This window comes from Zootoca vivipara, chromosome 2 (assembly GCF_965207765.1).
Source record: "Zootoca vivipara chromosome 2, rZooViv2.hap1.1, whole genome shotgun sequence".
Classification (NCBI taxonomy): domain Eukaryota; kingdom Metazoa; phylum Chordata; class Lepidosauria; order Squamata; family Lacertidae; genus Zootoca; species Zootoca vivipara.
The window spans coordinates 112786907-112806880 of record NC_142584.1 but is presented as its reverse complement, the minus strand read 5'-3'; the positions used below and the strand labels follow the sequence as shown (position 1 = coordinate 112806880).

General features: G+C 43.0%; 1 protein-coding gene across 3 annotated transcripts in view; it reads right to left on the bottom strand.

Annotated features, from left to right (window-relative positions):
- Positions 1-6371: 6371 nt before the first annotated feature.
- The window catches only part of LOC118081160 (uncharacterized), a 22965-nt gene continuing 9362 nt past the window's right edge, over positions 6372-19974 (bottom strand). For 2 of the 3 annotated variants that reach the window (XM_035107426.3, XM_088663513.1), the window contains exons 6-8: positions 18800-18907; positions 16674-16796; positions 7565-9066 (exon numbers count right to left, since the gene is read on the bottom strand). In XM_035107426.3, the coding sequence (XP_034963317.1) occupies positions 8075-9066; positions 16674-16796; positions 18800-18907 (1223 nt within the window). In that variant the 3' untranslated portion in view covers positions 7565-8074. Of the gene's footprint in view, positions 9067-16673; positions 16797-18799; positions 18908-19974 lie in introns of all 3 variants that reach the window. The other variant, XM_035107421.3, reaches the window with a different exon arrangement.

Sequence of the window (19974 nt, the reverse complement as noted above, 5' to 3'; positions counted from 1 at the left end):
GTAGTGATGTATGGAAGTGAGAGCTGGACTATGAAGAAGGCTGATCGCCGAAGAATTGATGCTTTTGAATTATGGTGCTGGAGGAGACTCTTGAGAGTCCCATGGACTGCAAGAAGATCAAACCTATCCATTCTTAAGGAAATCAGCCCTGAGTGCTCACTGGAAGGACAGATCGTGAAGCTGAGGCTCCAATACTTTGGCCACCTCATGAGAAGAGAAGAATCCCTGGAAAAGACCTTGATGTTGGGAAAGATGGAGGGCACTAGGAGAAGAGGACGACAGAGGACGAGATGGTTGGACAGTGTTCTCGAAGCTACGAACATGAGTTTGACCAAACTGCGGGAGGCAGTGGAAGACAGGAGTGCCTGGCGTGCTATGGTCCATGGGGTCACGAAGAGTCGGATACGACTAAACGACTAAACAACAACAACAAAGGTGCTACTGGGAGGATTTTTTATTTATTTATTTTGAATTCTCCTCCTTTGGAGGGTCAGACCCGAACCAATGGTTTCAAGTTACTAGATGACCCTTGAGGAATCTTAAGATTCCTGTAGAAGAATTATTGGACTAGATTATGCAAAATGACTTGGCCAAGCTAAGGTCATTAAGAAACAATAGGGCCACTGAGTGCCATTGGCAATGCAAGAAAAAACGGTCCCCTGCCTGACTCTCCCCCCACCCCACCCTGAGGTGTCAATAGAGACTGGGGATTTGGAGGGTTGCCAGGGCAACTGGATGTGAGGTTAGAAGAAAAGTATGTCTTTAGAAGAAGAAGGGAAAAGAAAGACAGAGCTCCATCTTGGGCTGGCTAGGAGAGATGCCCTTGGCTCCAGTGCTGCAGTGCTGAGGTAAATATGTGAGACTTTAGAAAATGCCCAACCCTTAGCCAAAGACCACCCAAGATCATCATGCAAACATCACAGAAATGCAGAAATGTAAATCAGGCAAAGCTCAGAACTCAGGTTTGCCATAGACAAGCCTGTCACTCAGATTTTAACAATGCAAGCTAATTGTTTTCCTGGGCTTGCCAGAGCATCTTATTGAAATGCTGAATACACAGGTACAGAATCAATTGACTAAGAATGGTTCCCATTCCTACCAAAGATGTTTATGTATTAGCAGGGCTTGAGACATTTGCAAATGTAAAGACTGCTGGCTGTGGAGGACTGATTTTAGCAAGAACTTCCTTCTGTCTGTTTGGAAGGGGGGGTCTTCAACTGGAGGCTAAAGTTGGTCTTGCTTTTGCTCTGTGAACTGTCTGATACATTCAAAGTGTCTCAGAGAATATTTCCTAATTTTGAAGGGCAAAGGATTGGTTTTCTGTGGCACGAGCCGCAACTTACAAGTCATGTAACAGTATCTTAATCTTAAAACACCCGGCCATTTAGGCAGATGATTATTGCCTTTGCAGCAGTCCTCACATCACTCCACCCCAAACCTCCCTCAAAAGGGGAAGGGGGGAAAGCAGACTCAGCATTCTGGTTCATAAAATTATGCAAGGGGAAAGATAAAAGCTTTTTTTCCTCTCTCTATCATGACCCTAGAACTTATTGGCAAACAACAAAGCAGATTGTTGGAAGATAAAATAAAATTCTTCATGCAGCGCAGTTAATCTGTGGAACTCTCTCCCACCGGAGGCAGTGAGGGCCGCTACCTGGGATGGTTTTAAAAGGAAAGGGGATTAGACATTCATGGAGAGGGCTACTGATGGCTACTGCAAGCATATCCTAAAGGTATTTTTCTTTAGGGCAGGTGCATAACTTTCACTTAAATTACGTATTGAATTATTTTCACATGTATGACTTCTTTTAAGCTAGGCCCCGTAAGCACTGAGTACTTAAAGAAGTATTACACCACTTTTTGGAAAATAAATTATTGGATCATTTAGGACAAAAAATAATCATTATGGGAGATATGAATGGTGTGACAGACCCAGCACTAGACAGAACAAAAGGTAATAAAAAGAAGAGAGACAATAGATTACCTAGGAATTTTACGGAAATGATGGAGAATCTTGAAATGATAGATTCCTGGAGATTTAAACATCCTATTCAAAAAGATTACACTTATTTCTCCACTGTGCATCAATCGGCTTCTAGAATAGATAGCATATGGATACCAAAAGAATTGATAACTAGAATTGAAAAAGTAGAAATACTACCTAAAATTATGGCAGATCACAACCCAATCCAAATTATAATAAAAGGGAAAAACCAATATATTACAAAAAAATGGAGAATGAATGTTTTTCTACTAAATAATGAAAAAATTGTCCAAGAAGCCTCTAAATTAATGAAAGAATATTTTGAAATAAACGGAAATGGAGAGGTAGATTTAGAAACAGTATGGGATGCGGGAAAGGCAGTGATACGGGGTTACTTTATCCAACAAAATTCGATCCAAAACAAAAAGAGAGAAAAATTTAAAATGGACTTATTGGAAGAAATAAAAAATAAGGAAAAATTATTGTATAAAACAGGAAGGAAAGAAATTAATCAAGAGCTGATTATATTAAGGACAAAATATGAAAATATGGTAGACCAAGAAATGGAACGTCAAATCCAATATTGGAAATATAGAAATTTTAAATGGGCAAACAAGCCAGGGAAATTATTAGCCTGGAAAATAAAGAAGCAACAAAATCAAAAATTTATAAACCGATTAAAAAATCAGGGAGAAATTATTGATAAGCCCCAAGAAATTGTGAAACAATTTGAAAATTATTATAGAATATTGTATCAAAATGAGGACCCGACAATACCAGAAATTGAGAATTTTTTAGAGAAATATAAAGTGCCCCAAATATCACCAGAGAAAATAAAATTATTAAATCAAGAAATCTCGGAAAATGAAATCAAAATAGTGCTACAGGAACTAAAAAAGGGGAAAGCCCCTGGCCCGGACGGCCTACCAGCGGAATATTATAAATGTTTACAAGAAGTAATATTACAACCATTAAAAGATCTTATGAATAATATTATGAAGCACGGGAAACTGCCAGAAACATGGAAAGAAGCATTGGTATCACTGCTGCCTAAGCAAAATTCAGATTTAGAAAATCCAAAAAATTATAGACCAATTTCATTATTAAATTCGGACTACAAAATATATGCAAAAATATTGGCCAACAGAATAAATTTGATATTAAAGGATATTATACATTCGGTTGTATATTGTCTCCCTGCTTATTTAACTTATATGCAGAATTCATCATGCGAAAGGCTGGACTAGATGAATCCCAAGCCGGAATTAAGATTGCTGGAAGAAATATCAACAACCTCAGATATGCAGATGACACAACCTTGATGGCAGAAAGTGAGGAGGAATTAAAGAACCTTTTAATGAGGGTGAAAGAGGAGAGCGCAAAATATGGTCTGAAGCTCAACATCAAAAAAACCAAGATCATGGCCACTGGTCCCATCACCTCCTGGCAAATAGAAGGGGAAGAAATGGAGGCAGTGAGAGATTTTACTTTCTTGGGCTCCTTGATCACTGCAGATGGTGACAGCAGTCACGAAATTAAAAGACGCCTGCTTCTTGGGAGAAAAGCAATGACAAACCTAGACAGCATCTTAAAAAGCAGAGACATCACCTTGCCGACAAAGGTCCGTATAGTTAAAGCTATGGTTTTCCCAGTAGTGATGTATGGAAGTGAGAGTTGGACCATAAAGAAGGCTGATCGCCGAAGAATTGATGCTTTTGAATTATGGTGCTGGAGGAGACTCTTGAGAGTCCCATGGACTGCAAGAAGATCAAACCAATCCATTCTTAAGGAAATCAGCCCTGAGTGCTCCCTGGAAGGACAGATCGTGAAGCTGAGGCTCCAATACTTTGGCCACCTCATGAGAAGAGAAGAATCCTTGGAAAAGACCCTGATGTTGGGAAAGATTGAGGGCACTAGGAGAAGGGGACGACAGAGGACAAGATGGTTGGACAGTGTTCTCGAAGCTACGAACATGAGTTTGACCAAACTGCGGGAGGCAGTGCAAGACAGGAGTGCCTGGCGTGCTCTGGTCCATGGGGTCACGAAGAGTCGGACACGACTAAACGACTAAACAACAACAACAATACATTCGGATCAGGTGGGATTTATAAAGGGTAGGCAGCTAAAAGATAATATTAGGAATATTATAAACATTTTTGAATGCCTTGAGAATAACCGAGGTAAGAAGGCAGCAGTGATATCAATCGATGCTGAAAAAGCTTTTGATAGAGTCTCCTGGCTCTTTATGAAGAGACTAATAATAAAATTAGGACTAGGCAATAATCTATGGAGGGCAATAGAAGCAATTTATACAACCCAAATAGCAAAATTGATAATAAATGGCAATCTCTCGGATAATATTGATATAAAAAGAGGGACGCGACAGGGGTGTCCCCTATCCCCCCTACTTTACATAATGGTGTTGGAAGTACTATTACAAAGCATAAGAAATGAAGAAGATATTAAAGGTGTGGTAATTGGACAAAAAAGATTTAAAGTTAAAGCCTACGCCGACGATGTTATTATAACAACAGAAGATCCCATTAATAGCGTCCCCAAGGCATTACAAAAAATTGAAGAATATGGCAAATTGGCAGGATTTAAGATAAATTATAAAAAAACGAATATGATGGTAAAAAATCTAGAGTTAGAGGAAAAAGAACAATTACAAAAATTGACTGGTATACAAATTAAGAAGAAAATAAATTATTTGGGAATCCAAATAACTGCAAAAAGCATCGATTTATATCAGGAAAATTATGTAAAAATTTGGAAAGGGATTAAAAAGAAAATGGAAATTTGGACGAAGTTAAAATTATCATTATTGGGACGCATCTCTCTGATCAAAATGGCAGTGTTAGCCAAGATGAATTATTATTTTCAAAATTTACCCATCTTAGGCGGAAACAAATGCTTTAATGAATGGAAAAAAGATATTACCAAATTTATATGGGGAGGCAGAAAACCTAGAATAAAATATAAAGTGCTAATTGACCATAAGAGCAGAGGTGGCCTGGACGTACCGGATCTGGAACTTTATCATAATGCAGCTGCCTTATATTGGATGAAGGAATGGGTGGAGCTTAAAAATGATGAAATATTAGATTTAGAAGGCGAAGGACTCGGATTTGGTTGGCACTTTTATCTAATACAAGAAAACCTAAGACCCCAAAATATATTCTTTAACAACATTATCAGGAAATCCATCTATAAAATTTGGAAACAATATCGTAGAATTCTAGAAACAAAAACCCCAAAATGGTTATCGCCACTGGAAGTCGTGGCAGTCAAAAGACGTAATATGGGCACAAATTGGCCAAATTATAAGAACATATTAGAAGAAGTCGGGGCTGAATTAAAATTAAAAAGCTACAATGAACTTAAACATCTCCTAAGCAGCTGGTTGCAGTACTTCCAAATAAATCAAAGACTCCAAATAGATAAAAAAATAGGATTCAATAAGGAAATTTCCCAATTCGAAAAAATTTTAACAATTGGCAGGAACAAATATATAAAAAATCTATACAGCTTATTATTGGAATGGGAAACAAAAGAAGAATTAACCAAAGCTTCAATGATCCGTTGGGGACAAGATTTGGGGAAGGCAATCACGGTAGACAGCTGGGAGAAATTATGGAACAGGGATATAAATTACACGCCAAGCTACGACTTAAAAGAAAACTTAATTAAAATGCAACATAGATGGCACCTAACACCACAAAAATTATCCAAAATGTATAAAGGAGCTGATGAGAAGTGCTGGCGATGTCAAACAGAAATAGGTAGTTACATCCATATATGGTGGAGATGTAATGAAATAAAGCCCTACTGGGATATGATTTATAGAGAAATGAAAAAAATTCTTAAGTACTCATTTAAAAAGAACCCAGAATTATTCCTCCTGGGTATACTACATGATGAAATTCGGCCCAAAGATAGAAGCATTGTAATGTATGCTACAACAGCAGCCAGAAATTTGATTGGTTTAAATTGGAAAAGCAATAAGGTACCAACCAAAGATGATTGGCAGAAAAAATTGCTAACATACTACAATTCAGCAACGAAATATGCTGAAATTAAAGGAATTAATGAGGAAACCAGAAATAAAGATTGGGAGAAATACAGAAATTATATAATGACAATGATGGAAAAACCCTCATTTGCAGAAGCCATTTGATGACTCAGGTACGAAAGACCTATTAAGAGATAAATAATAATGTTTCAGGTATACAGATGACTGAAAAAAAAAACACAAAAGGCGCAGAACGAAGTTGGCTGGAAGCACAACTTTCACGTGTGGTGGGTGGAGGGTGGGATGGTGGGGGTTAGAAAATCGTAAACTATATATACACACACACACACACACACACACACACACATATATATCTTTTTTATATATAATTCTTTATTTTTCTTCTTTTAGTTACCTTTTAATCTCATTCTCTTTATTTATGTTTTTCTTTAAGTTCCCTTTGTTGGTCATTAATTTGTTGAAGTTTACTTTTATATTGCTATAATATGTTAAATGTATATGATTTACCATTTTATATGATTTCTTGATTTATAACAGCTTATAATCCATAATAGGTTTCTTATCCTTCTTTTTCCCGTCTTCCTCTGTTGGTGTCGATATAATTTGTAATGATTTGAAATGCAAATAAAATAAATAAAAAAAAAAAAATAAAAAAAAAAGAAGAAGTATTACACCACTTTAAGCAGTCATGGCTTCCCCCAAAGGGAGCTGTAGTTCGTTAAAGATGCTGAGAGTTGCTAGGAAACCCCTATTGCCCTCATGAAGCTATGATTCACAAGAGTTCCTTGGGGCAAGGGATTCTTAAACCAGTCTGGGAACTGTAGCACTATGAGGGGAATAGGGGCCTCCTAAAAACTCTCAGCGCCTGTAACAGACTACAGTTCCCATAATCCTTTGGGTGAAGCTGTGACTAGTGACATAATACAGTACTGCTTTAAATGTATGGGGCAGATGGAACCTCTGTCTCTCATTGTCACTCTTCTGCATTGTTATAACTAGACGGATGGGCGTATAAGACGACCCCCCAACTTTTCCAGTTAAAATATAGAGTTTGGGATATACTCGCCGTATAAGAAATACGACCCGGCGTATAAGACACCCCCAACTTTTGAGAAGATTTTCCTGCGTTAAAAAGTAGTCTTATGCGCAGGAATATACAGTAATCATTTAATGCAAGCGAATAACAACCAGAGACGAAGGCCCCGCTTGCAGCATACATGTAAAGCACTCTAATAATAATAATTTATACCCTGCCCAACTGGCTGGGTTGCCCCATCCACTCTGGGAGGCTCCCAACAGAATATTATAAACACGATAAAACATTAAAAACTTCCCTAAACAGGGCTGCCTTCAGATGTCTTCTAAAAGTCAGATAGTTGTTTATTTCCTTGACATCTGATGGGAGGGTGTTCCACAGGGCAGGCGCCACTACCCAGAAGGCCCTCTGCCTGGTCTCTATTGCCACTTTAAGCCGTCATGGCTTCCCACATGAGTTTTAATCCTCAATGTTCATAGCACAGAGGCAAGCATGAGACTCGGCCACGATTAAAGGAGACAGTACCGGTAGGTACCCAGTCAGAATTCATTTTATTATTGTACTCCTTCAGAGCTTTGCAAACAGGGATTCTGAAGAAACAGGTCTGCTCACGAAACGCCACGCGATGCATGTTCTTTCTTGTACTGCACAGGTCGCAGAGGAAATTTTCAGTTAGAGGCTTGGCATCTCCTTTTATTTACAGTGGTATCTCGGTTTTCGAATGTCTCCGTTGACAAACATTTCAGTTTCTGAACACCGTAAACCCAGAAGTTAATGCTTTGGTTTTTGAACACACCTCGGAAGTTGAACATGCCATGCGGCTGCCGTATTGAGTTTTAGGTTTTCAAATGTTTCGGAACTCGGTCTTCCGGAATGGATTATGTTTGAAAACTGAGGTACCACTGTATTTATTTCTCTGTGGCAATGCAACCTGCTTAAAAGAGGCTTTCGGGGACGGGAGCTCGAGTCCCTGCTTCCCTCCTGACTGTGGAAAATGTGTTGCCGTCTAGAGAGCAGTCTCTCAGCACCCTTCTTGGAGGCCCTGGTGTTTTGCCAGCGCTGCTCTCTGATCGAAACTGTTCCCGCCCTCCGGGTGCGAATAAGGCCTTTGCCCTCTGTGGATTCTCTGGTGCCTGATCAGCTTATCCCTCCGAGAGAAGTTCCTCCCGCACTCGGGGCATTTGAACGGCTTTTCTCCCGTGTGGGTTTTCTGGTGGCACATCAGGTGCACCCTCTGCCTGAAGCACTTTCCACACTGAGGGCATTCGTACGGCTTCTCTCCCGTGTGGATCCTCTGATGTCTCAGTAACGGCTCCCGAGAGGTGAACCCTTTCCCACACGCGGGGCACTCGTGCAGTTTCTCTCCCGTGTGAATTTTCTGGTGCTTAGCCAGCGTCTGCCTGTGTCTGAAGAACTTCCCGCACTGCGCACATTGGTATCTCCTCCCCTCTGTCTGAATCCCTTGATCCCGCTTTAATGCCTTTCTGTTCCCGAAGCTTTTCCGATCCTCGGGACATTCGTAGGGATCCGCTTGCGTGCGACTGTTCTGATACCCGATCAAACCGTCCCCACGGCGGACGCCTTTCCTGCCCTCAGAGAGCTCATGTTGCCTCTCGCCTGCAGAGATTCCTGGATGGTTATCCAAGAAACATTTCAGCTGGACGTTTTCTTCCAGCGTGGGACTTTTATAGGCGTTCTCCCTGTTAGGGATCATAAGAAGTCCCGATTTGTAGCGGGATTTTCTGACCTGCTTAGAGAAGAGCTTTCCCCCCTGTGTCTGCATGGTGCTAACAGCAGGTGGGAGAATTTGTACAACCTCTGTGTATTCATTCTTGTTCTCCATCAGCAGCTGTTTCTCCTGATGCTCTTTGGATTCCCATCGGTCCTCATAAATTTCAGATGCCTCAGGGAAATCCCATTGGGATGTTTCTGCTAACGTCCTATGTGCTTCTGCCAGCAAAGTTTCTCCTAGCTGAGATTTCTCCATCTTGATCCAATGTCTTTTCCCATCACCTAAAGAGAGAAGAAGAGAGGGGTTTTGTCTATGTTCTGGTCACCTCTTGTCAAGAGAATCCTTATCGCTGCTCTCCCTGCCTTTTGTATACTCTAATTCAGTGGTTCCCAAAACTCTCCCCCCACGGACCACTTGAAAAAGGCCAGACTTGTCAAATCACTTAATGTCGCTACTGCAATGTGCTAGATGCTGTGCAATTTTTAATTGTATTTCTATTGCTTCTCCTTTTCTTGTGTTACGCAGTATGACAATTTACGTTCCATAGAGTTCAAATTGCAGCACAACAGAGGAAATAAAAAAAAGCAATAGAAATACAATTAAAAATCAATTTGGACATTTAATGCAGACATGCCATGAACTGCTTGAAGGAAGCTTGGCCACATTTTTGGAACCCCTGTTCTAATTCATCACGTCGTTACTGAGCTACAGTATTTCCCCCCTCCCCACCACCTCAAAGATCACCCTCTCCATAAAATAATAAATGTCAACGTTCCCAGATTCTGCTCTTGGGAAAGATGGATGTTGTAGCTTGTGTTGTTGTTGTTGTTGTTGTTGTATACCCCGCCCATTTGGCTGGGTTTCCCCAGCCACTCTGGGCGGCTCCCAATAAAATATTAAAAACACAATAAATACATCAAACATTAAAAAATTCCCTAAACAGTTAAATTAGCTAAGCCAATCAAGGCAAATGGGTTTATTTCCCCCTCTTTTGCATAATAAGCTATTTTCTATTTTACATGTTTTCTCTGTTCAAGCGGAAAGGGGACAACACAGAGACTCAAACCCTGGGAATTGTGGGTTGCATCCAACATTAGCCATACTCACAGTACACCCATTGAAAATAACGAATGCGCCCATTAATTCCAGTGGGTGTACTCTGAGCAGAACTAATTTTCTGGGGCAGGTCAATGGGCATCCAAGAGATTTCAGCAACCTCCCAAAAATGTGTTCCTGAGGTGTTCAGGAACCCAGTCTATTTCTGACACTTGACAGAGGAATTTTGTGTAGAATAGGATTCTTGCAGAATATGCTAGGGGTCAGCAATAAATGGACCCACCTCAGATATACATACCCTCAAACAGACACAATTCCTGATCAGGGGATTTCAGCCCCATCACTGCCCTACATGGAGGTTCTAACATAGTCGTTTCCAAACATCCGTTCCTCATGGACTTGAAAATTGCGGATGGACTTGGCTTAATGTTGTCTCTGCCTCTCCTAGCAATTGAAATGTGCGGTCTTAGATGCTGTAGGGCAGGGGTGCCCAAACTTTTTTCAAAGAGAGCCAGATTTGATGAAGGGAACACACATGAGGGCCGACTAAAGTTGCTGAGCTTTTTGTAAAATTTTGTACAATTTCCCCCCGAAGTTGTTGAGCTTTTTCTTAGGACTTTGGACATCCCTGCAGTGTAAGGTTTTTTTAGTTGTGCTTCTATTGTTCCTTTTATTACTTACACATTTTATTTCATCACACAGGGTAATTCACATTCCACAGAATTCAAACGGGAACATTGTAAGATACAACATAAGAAACAAAAGACTGAATAAAAAATACAGCTGAAAATATTAACACTGACTGCAGACATGCTGCAGACCGCCTGAATGAAGCTAGCAGATTCTTGGCAGCCCACGAGTCACAGAGTTTGGGATCTCCTTTAGCTCTCGATCCCTGCTGGCGGTCTGCTACACAGTAGTGGACCAGATAGCCAATGGCCTCACTCTGTATAACTCAGTCTCGTATCTCGAATTCCCTCTGACCCCTTGGAGGAAACCTATGATAAGGCCAAAGGTTTATTTTTTTTCTGTTTCTCACAAAAAGTCTGCCTATGCTCTCTCAGATCATCAATTCTTGTTCATGTCACAGAATGATAGAATCATAGAGTTGGAAGGGACTCTGAGGGTCCTCTAGTCCCAACCCCTGAGGCGTTGCAGGAATCTCAACTAAAGGATCCATCCAACCAACCTCTGCTTAAACACCTCCCATGAAAGAGAGTCTATGGATTCTTTGATGGAGGAGCTCTGAGTGTCTGAACCCAAAGTTTTCCCCCTCTTGGGACCTGATACGCTTCTATGTTTGTGAGTTCTTCAATGTCTGATCAGCTCAGATTTCCGGGAAACTATTCTGCCACACTGAAGTCATTTGTGATGTTTCCCTCCCATGTGGGTTCTCAAATGTCTCCTCAGGTGTTCCTTCCGTACAAAGCTTTTCCCACACACGAGGCAAGTGTGAGGTTTCTCTCCCGTATGAGTCTTCCGGTGCCTTGTCAAATCTGATTGCCGTAAGAATTTTCTCCCACACTCCAGACAAATGCAAGGTTTCCTCGCTATGTGGCACTGCTGATGTTTAAGGACCTTAGTTCTCTCATGGAAGATTTTCCCGCATCTGCGAGACTGGTAAAGTATTTCACTGGTACGTTGCCTTCTCTGATCGCCTAGGTGCTGCCGGACGATTCCCACCAGCATATGACAGTCAGACGAGTCTTCCCCAGCATGTTTCGTAACAAGTCTTGGTTTGTGCCGGGAGCTTTTATCACACTTGGCGCGCAAAGGCCTTTCCTCCCTGGTGCACAACATGTGTTTTTCACTCCAAGACTCCTCAAGACCTTCTGAGAGGCTACTGGATTCATTCTGAGCTGTCGGTGGCTTCTTCTCCAGTCCACTGTTGAACTCAGATCTTTCCTCGTGGACCTTGGCTGCCATGGACACATTTCTTTGGTGTAGGAAAAACCACTGGGCCAGTAAGATACAATCTGAATCAAATCCCTTATGAATACACAGTGGAAGTGAGGAACAGGTTTAAGGATTTAGATTTGGTGGACAGAGTGCCTGAAGAACTATGGATGGAGGCTCGTAACATTATACAGGAGGCAGCAACGAAAACCATCCCAAGGAAAAGGAAATGCAAGAAAGCAAAATGGCTGTCCAACGAGGCCTTACAAATAGCGGAGGAGAGGAGGCAAGCAAAATGCAAGGGAGATAGGGAAAGATACAGGAAACTGAATGCAGATTTCCAAAAAACAGCAAGGAGAGACAAGAGGGTCTTCTTAAATGAGCAATGCAAAAAAATAGAGGAAAACAATAGAATGGGGAAAACCAGAGATCTGTTCAAGAAAATTGGAGATATGAAAGGAACATTTCGTACAAAGATTACCATAATCAAGGACAAAAGTGGTAAGGACCTAACAGAAGCAGAAGACATCAAGAAGAGGTGGCAAGAATACACAGAGGAATTATACCAGAAAGATATGGAGGTTTCGTACACCCCAGGTAGTGTGGTTGCTGACCTTGAGCCAGACATCTTGGAGAGTGAAGTCAAATGGGCCTTAGAAAGCACTGCTAATAACAAGGCCAGTGGAAGTGATGATATTCCAGCTGAACTATTTAAAATTTTAAAAGATGATGCTGTTAAGGTGCTACACCCAATATGCCAGCAAGTTTGGAAAACTCAGCAATGGCCAGAGGATTGGAGAAGATCAGTCTACATCCCAATTCCAAAGAAGGGCAGTGCCAAAGAATGCTCTAACTACCGCACAATTGCGCTCATTTCACACGCTAGCAAGGTTATGCTTAAAATTCTACAAGGCAGGCTTAGGCAGTATGTGGACCGAGAACTCCCAGAAGTGCAAGCTGGATTTCGAAAGGGCAGAGGAACCAGAGACCAAATAGCAAACATGCGCTGGATTATGGAGAAAGCTAGAGAGTTCCAGAAAAACGTCTACTTCTGCTTCATTGACTATGCAAAAGCCTTTGACTGTGTCGACCACAGCAAACTATGGCAAGTTCTTAAAGAAATGGGAGTGCCTGATCACCTCATCTGTCTCCTGAGAAATCTCTATGTGGGACAAGAAGCTACAGTTAGAACTGGATATGGAACAACTGATTGGTTCAAAATTGGGAAAGGAGTACGACAAGGTTGTATATTGTCTCCCTGCTTATTTAACTTATATGCAGAATTCATCATGCGAAAGGCTGGACTAGATGAATCCCAAGCCGGAATTAAGATTGCCGGAAGAAATATCAACAACCTCAGATATGCAGATGACACAACCTTGATGGCAGAAAGCGAGGAGGAATTAAAGAACCTTTTAATGAGGGTGAAAGAGGAGAGCGCAAAATATGGTCTGAAGCTCAACATCAAAAAAACCAAGATCATGGCCACTGGTCCCATCACCTCCTGGCAAATAGAAGGGGAAGAAATGGAGGCAGTGAGAGATTTTACTTTCTTGGGCTCCTTGATCACTGCAGATGGTGACAGCAGTCACGAAATTAAAAGACGCCTGCTTCTTGGGAGAAAAGCAATGACAAACCTAGACAGCATCTTAAAAAGCAGAGACATCACCTTGCCTACAAAGGTCCGTATAGTTAAAGCTATGGTTTTCCCAGTAGTGATGTATGGTAGTGAGAGCTGGACCATAAAGAAGGCTGATCGCCGAAGAATTGATGCTTTTGAATTATGGTGCTGGAGGAGACTCTTGAGAGTCCCATGGACTGCTAGAAGATCAAACCTATCCATTCTTAAGGAAATCAGCCCTGAGTGCTCCCTGGAAGGACAGATCGTGAAGCTGAGGCTCCAATACTTTGGCCACCTCATGAGAAGAGAAGAATCCTTGGAAAAGACCCTGATGTTGGGAAAGATTGAGGGCACTAGGAGAAGGGGACGACAGAGGACAAGATGGTTGGACAGTGTTCTCGAAGCTACGAACATGAGTTTGACCAAACTGCGGGAGGCAGTGCAAGACAGGAGTGCCTGGCGTGCTATGGTCCATGGGGTCACGAAGAGTCGGACACGACTAAACGACTAAACAACAACAACATCTGTGGAAGAGACCTAGGTGATTCCTCCAGTTCATTTCCTCCATACTGAGAACACTCCATCTTGATCCAGTTTCTCTTGCTGTCACCTGAAGAGACAAGAGAGAGGAATTTTGCTGGTCTTCCTTCTATTGTACGGCATTACAGGCTCCATTAAACATCTCTTCTCCCGCAACCCCTTGTATCTAGAATGTAAGAATAACCTGCTAGATCTGGCCAGTGGCCCATCCAGTCCGGCATCCTGTTCTCACAGTGGCCAACCAGATGCCCCATTGAGAAGTCCACAAGCAGGATCTGAGCACAACAGCACAGGACTCTCCCAACTTGCGATTCGCAGCAACATGCATTGAGAGGAACGCAGCCTCAGGCAGTAGTGGCAGAACATAGCGCAACGTGGCGCTCGAACCCACAACCCTGAAATGATGATGATGGTGATGATTTATTATTTATACCCTGCCCATCTGGCTGGGTTTCCCGAGGCACTCTGGGCGGCTTCCAACAAAATATTAAAATACAATAGTCCGTCAAACATTAAAAGCTTCCCTAAACAGGGCTGCCTTCAGATGTCTTCTAAAAGTCTGGTAGTTGTTTTTCTCTTTGACATCTGATGGGAAGGCATTACACAGGGTGGGTGCCACTACTGAAAATGCCCTCTACCTGGTTCCCTAGTAACCTCACTTCTCGCAGTGAGGGAACCACCAGAAGGCCCTCGGAGCTGGACCTCAATGTCCAGGCAGAACGATGGGGGTGGAGGTGCTCCTTCAGGTATACTGGATCAAGATAAAGAGTCTCACGCTCTACCAACTGAGCTATCCCTGTCAGCAGCCTTAGGGTAGCCCTGAGATCTGAAGAAGCACAAGACAAACCTTTAGAAGAAAGAAACATAAAAGGGGGAAGGGGAGCAGCTTGATGAAGACTGCTCCAGTGTACACACCACACATTTAATTTTTAAATATATATATATATTTATAAATTTTCACAAATAAAATACAACTAATCAAAACATTTTCCAGTATACATTCACTTTAAAAGTCAACTCCCCCCCGACCCCTCAATGTCTTTCTCCCGATTATCTTTCGATGCTGCACATTGCAACTAATCTATATCTTCTTTTCTCAGCTTTATTCTCAAAATAACTTTTACTGCTGAACTTATTTCACACGTGCTAGCGTGCTGGCATATTTACAACATTTTAAAAAGAATAATCGGCAAAGGTTTTCCATTCCTCCTTGAAAACTCTTCCACTTTGTTCTCTGATTTTACCAGTTCAACTTGCTAATCCTGCACATTCCATCAAGTTCAACTGCCACCCCACTTCATGGGTACTGCCTCCTCGTGCCATTTTGGGGCACATAAAACTTTCACGGCAGGAGTTGCGTACATCATCTAATTCCTTTGCGTCTTTGGTGCTTTAAATGAGGAGTGTGCAGGCATTGGCAGAGAGTTGGACTAGATGACTCTTGTGGTCCGTTCCAGTTCTATGATTCTATGACAGCACCATCAACACCCCTGGAGAAGGTATTTTGGTTATGTGACCTGGTGCGAAGACTAATGCTCAACCAGAGGGGGAATGGTTGCTTAAAACTTGTTCAGAGAAACTTAAAAGGCAAGCAAGAAGTCTATAAAACGGCACAGAGAAAGGGGACACAGGAAAATTTTCCTCCGTCTTTCAGAACACCAGAACTCGTGGACATCCAAGGAAGCTGAATGCTGGGAGATTCGGGACGGATTAAAGGAAGTCGTTCTTCACGCAGTTAAGCTACAGTGATGGCCACCAACTTGGATGGCTTTTAAATATGTTCAGACAAATTCATAGCGGATTATGCTTTGAACGACTACCAGCCACGACGCCTCCGCTCTGCCTCCACAGCTGGAGGAAGCAATGCTTCAGAATACCAGTTGCTGGAAACCATGGGAGGGGAGATGATTCTTGTTCTCAAATCCTGCCTTCAGGTTTCCCATTAGGGCATCTGGTTGGCCACTGTGAGAACAGGATGCTGGACTAGATGGGCCACTGGCCTGATCCAGACAGCTCTTCCTTTGCAGTTTCTGCAGGCCCACTAGAAACATGTTCGCCCATAACTCCAGCTAGAATGAGCTCTGCTGGTGCCCTTCACAGGTTCTCTGCTGGCCGATCAGTGCCCCTTGGGGCTCAAAGGCCTCCCCGCACTCAGGGCGCACTGTCAAGCGCTCTGACATTTGCGAGTCCTCTGATGCCGGAGCAGCTGATCCTTCCGAGCGAAGCTACTTTTGCAACGGGGGCACCTGTGCGGTCTCTCCCCGGTGTGGATTCTCCGATGTCTCATCAGGTTTATCCCCTGAGGAAAGCAGCTCCCGCACTCGAGACATTTGTATGGCTTCTCTCCGGTATGAATTCGCAGGTGGTGCTTCAGATGCGATCCCCGAGAGAAGTTCCTCCCGCACTCGGGGCAGCTGTGGGATTTCCCTCTTGCTTGGCTGCTCTGTTGTCCAAGAAGATCCTTTCTCGGATGAGAGCGTTGCCTGCTCTCCGAGCGCTGGTATAATTTGCCCCCCGCATGCCTTTGCTGACGGTCTGGATTCTGCAGGAAGCAGCCCACCATCGCGGGACGTTCGGAACAGTCCTCTCCAGCACATTTCGCAACATGTCCTGATTTACAGCGGGTCCGTCTACCATGGTTTGAGAACGAGAGGTTCTCTTCCCCGGTATCAACAGAGCAATTTCCTCTACCTACGACTCCAAGACCTTCTGAGAACTTGTTGGATTCATTCTCAGTTTCTAGAGGCTTCTTCCCCTGCTCCCTGTCGGACTCACATCTTTTCTCACACAGCTCAGCTGCTATTGGTCCATTCCCTTGGCCCATATCTGGTTGTGGCTCTGCCTCATTTCCTCCATACTGCGAATTCTCCACCTTGAGATCACTTCGCTTCCCATCACCTAAAGAGACAAAAAGAGGACATTTTGTCCATGTTCAGATAGGACTCTGTTACAGATTCCTGCCACCTCATTGCTTCTGCCTCATATCACCATCAGAAATTTATATCCTGCTGGGTCATTCCACACCAAATCACCTGATTTTAATACTTGAGCGTGCTGTCATGTTTCAGATTTTGTTCAATTTTTGTGTGTGTACATACCTATTAGATACCCTCAAATTAATTTTTTAAGATTTTTTGGTCCAAAATTTTCGCACAATTTAGACTAATGCAGGCATCCCCAAACTTCGGCCCTCCAGATGGTTTGGACTACAATTCCCATCATCCCTGACCACTGGTCCTGTTAGCTAGGGATCATGGGAGTTGTAGACCAAAACATCTGGAGGGCCACAGTCTGGGGATGCCTGGACTAATGCAATTTCTGCGTCAGTTTTGGAAAAAACTTCCTGTTCGGCTTATTTTTCAACCAATTGGGCTTATTTTGGTATCAAAAGAAAGCTATTTTTTGTCTCTTTCGAAATCAAGGTACAAAAGTGGTATTAAGTGCCAAAAATTCTGAACAAAATCTGAGATGTGAGAGCACATAGCACCAGCTGATTTGGCGTGGAATGACCCTGCCCTGTTTCCCAAACCTACAAATGATAAAGCAATGAAAGCACCTAAAAACATATTTAAAACAATTCGAACACAGACATAAGACTGGGAATGATCTCAGCTTAAAAGGTTTGTGGGAAGAAAAAGGTACCAAAAATACCAAAGAGATAGTGCCTGTCTAAGGGCCCACAAAATATTTTCTAGGCATTCCCTTTACCCTGTGAAGCATTTTTTTTGGTGGTGGTGGTAGTTGGGGCGTGCGCAAGAGGACAGAGAAAAGGGAGGTTCTGTTGCAAAAGTGCAAGACCTTGTAGGCTTCTTTGGACACAATGCATCATAGTTAAACTTGATTTAAATCTTAAGTGGAAAGGAGCTCATTGACATTTCCATACGTTTTCTGCATTTTGGAAAATAGAGAATGCACGAGGAGTCAGTCCTGTTCTGCATAATTTTTTTGGTTCATCCACTAGTCATCAGAAATGCTGATGAACCTGTGTACAATGACCTTAAAGGTAAAGGAACCTCTGACCATTAGCTTACCTTCCAAGTCCCGGACTGCAGAATCCGGGACCGGCAGCCGTGTGACACCGGAAGTTGCATCGACGTAACTTCTGGTGTCATTTTGCCCTTCTATGGGCACCAAAAATGGCCGCCGCCGGCTTCAAAAGTCGCTTCTACGCATGACTGGAAGTGCGTCGACGCAACTTCTGGTGTCATCCCGCCCATCTATGGGAACCAAAAATGGCCGCCGCCGACACCGGAAGTCGCGTCTACACACTTCCGGACATGCGTAGATGCGACTTTTGAAACCAGTGACGGCCATTTTTGGTGCCCATAGAAGGGCAAATCAGAAAGGAAAAAAATGGCCGCCGGCAGGAGAAAATGACGGAGAAAAACGGGAGACGAAGTGATACGGGGGACCACCGGGAAAAGGTAAGTAAAAACAGGGGTTTCCCGGGGAAAACGGGGTACTTGGTAGCTATGCATTAGGTCCAGTCGTGACCGACTCTGGGGTTGCAGCGCTCATCTTGCGTTATTGGCCGAGGGAGCCGGCGTACAGCTTCCAGGTCATGTGGCCAGCATGACAAAGCCGCTTCTGACGAACCAGAGCAGCTCATGGAAACGCCGTTTACCTTCCCGACAGAGCGGTACCTATTTATCTACTTGCACTTTGACGTGCTTTCGAACTGTTAGGTTGGCAGGAGCTGGGACCAAGCAATGGGAGCTCACCCCGTCACGGGGATTCAAACCGCTGACCTTCTGATCGGCAAGCCCTAGGCTCTGTGGTTTAACCGACAGCGCCACCTGCGTCCCCACAATGACCTTGGGGAGAGGCGGAAAAGAAAGAAAAAAGAACGGCCTTCAGCTCTGCATGGCAAATGCAAATAGCAAACGTAGCCAACCCCTTACCCATAGCTTGGTCCGAGGGTCGTTCACATCGCACTGAGAACTGGTGGAACATCTCATCCTCCTTTTTGGGGTGGGAGGGGAAATCTGGTTTGGGTGCCAAAAATCCCTCTTGAGTGGAAAAGAGAAACACAGAGAGAATGATGTCTAGCTCAGTTCAAAACCCAATAACCATGCTTTTCAAAGCTCCTGCAGTCAATCGGAAGCCGCGCCTTGGTTTTCGAACAGTCGAACCGACTCCCGAAATGGATTAAGTTTGAGAACCAAGGTACCACTGTATATATAAAAAACTCACACCAACTTTATATTACAGAAGAATACGTGTTATATGCCTTTAATCAAATAATAATAGTGGGGGAATGCTCTTTTTGGGAAAGGCATGCACTAGACAAAATTAAGTTTCTTCAGAAACTTCACCTTTTGCTATGTGCTATCAATTCTATCCATTTGAAGCTGAACAAAGCCGTGTTTTGGTTTCTGAATGTTTTAGAAGTCGAACGGACTTCCGGAACGGATTCCGTTCAACTTCCAAGGTACGACTATACAATAAAAGGAGCCAACTAATCTAGAAAAGAAAGAAACTAAGGAAAGGAGGTAAAGAAACAGAAACTACAAGATCCTCCCTCATCAGTATAGCTCAGGCATCCCCAAACTTCGGCCCTCCAGATGTTTTGGACTACAATTCCCATCATCCCTGACCACTGGTCCTGTTAGCTAGGGATCATGGGAGTTGTAGGCCAAAACATCTGAAGGGCCACAGTTTGGGGATGCCTGGTATAGCTTAACAGAGAAAGGTGTGCCCTCTCAGCTGTCCCTTGGGCTCATGCCTCTCTTCTCAAAGCTGGTGATATCTCCCCTTGCCCATCTCTTACACAGGGTCCTCAAACTGTCATTCCCCTTCATCTGTGTCCAGTTCTTACCAAAGTACAATGAGAGAGAGAGTAATTATATAAGAATAACAATAAACTAACATGGGAGATAATAGTTACCGTGTTTCTCATATTATAAGACACGTCTTATATTTATTTTTTCCTCAAAAAAACACACTATGGCTTATTTTCAAGGGATGTCTTGTTTTTTTCCTCCTCCTCCTGCCATGGCCGGCATTGCTGCTGCGCCTATCACTATGTCTTATTTTCGGGGTATGGCTTATATTCCTTGAATGCTTAAAAATCCTG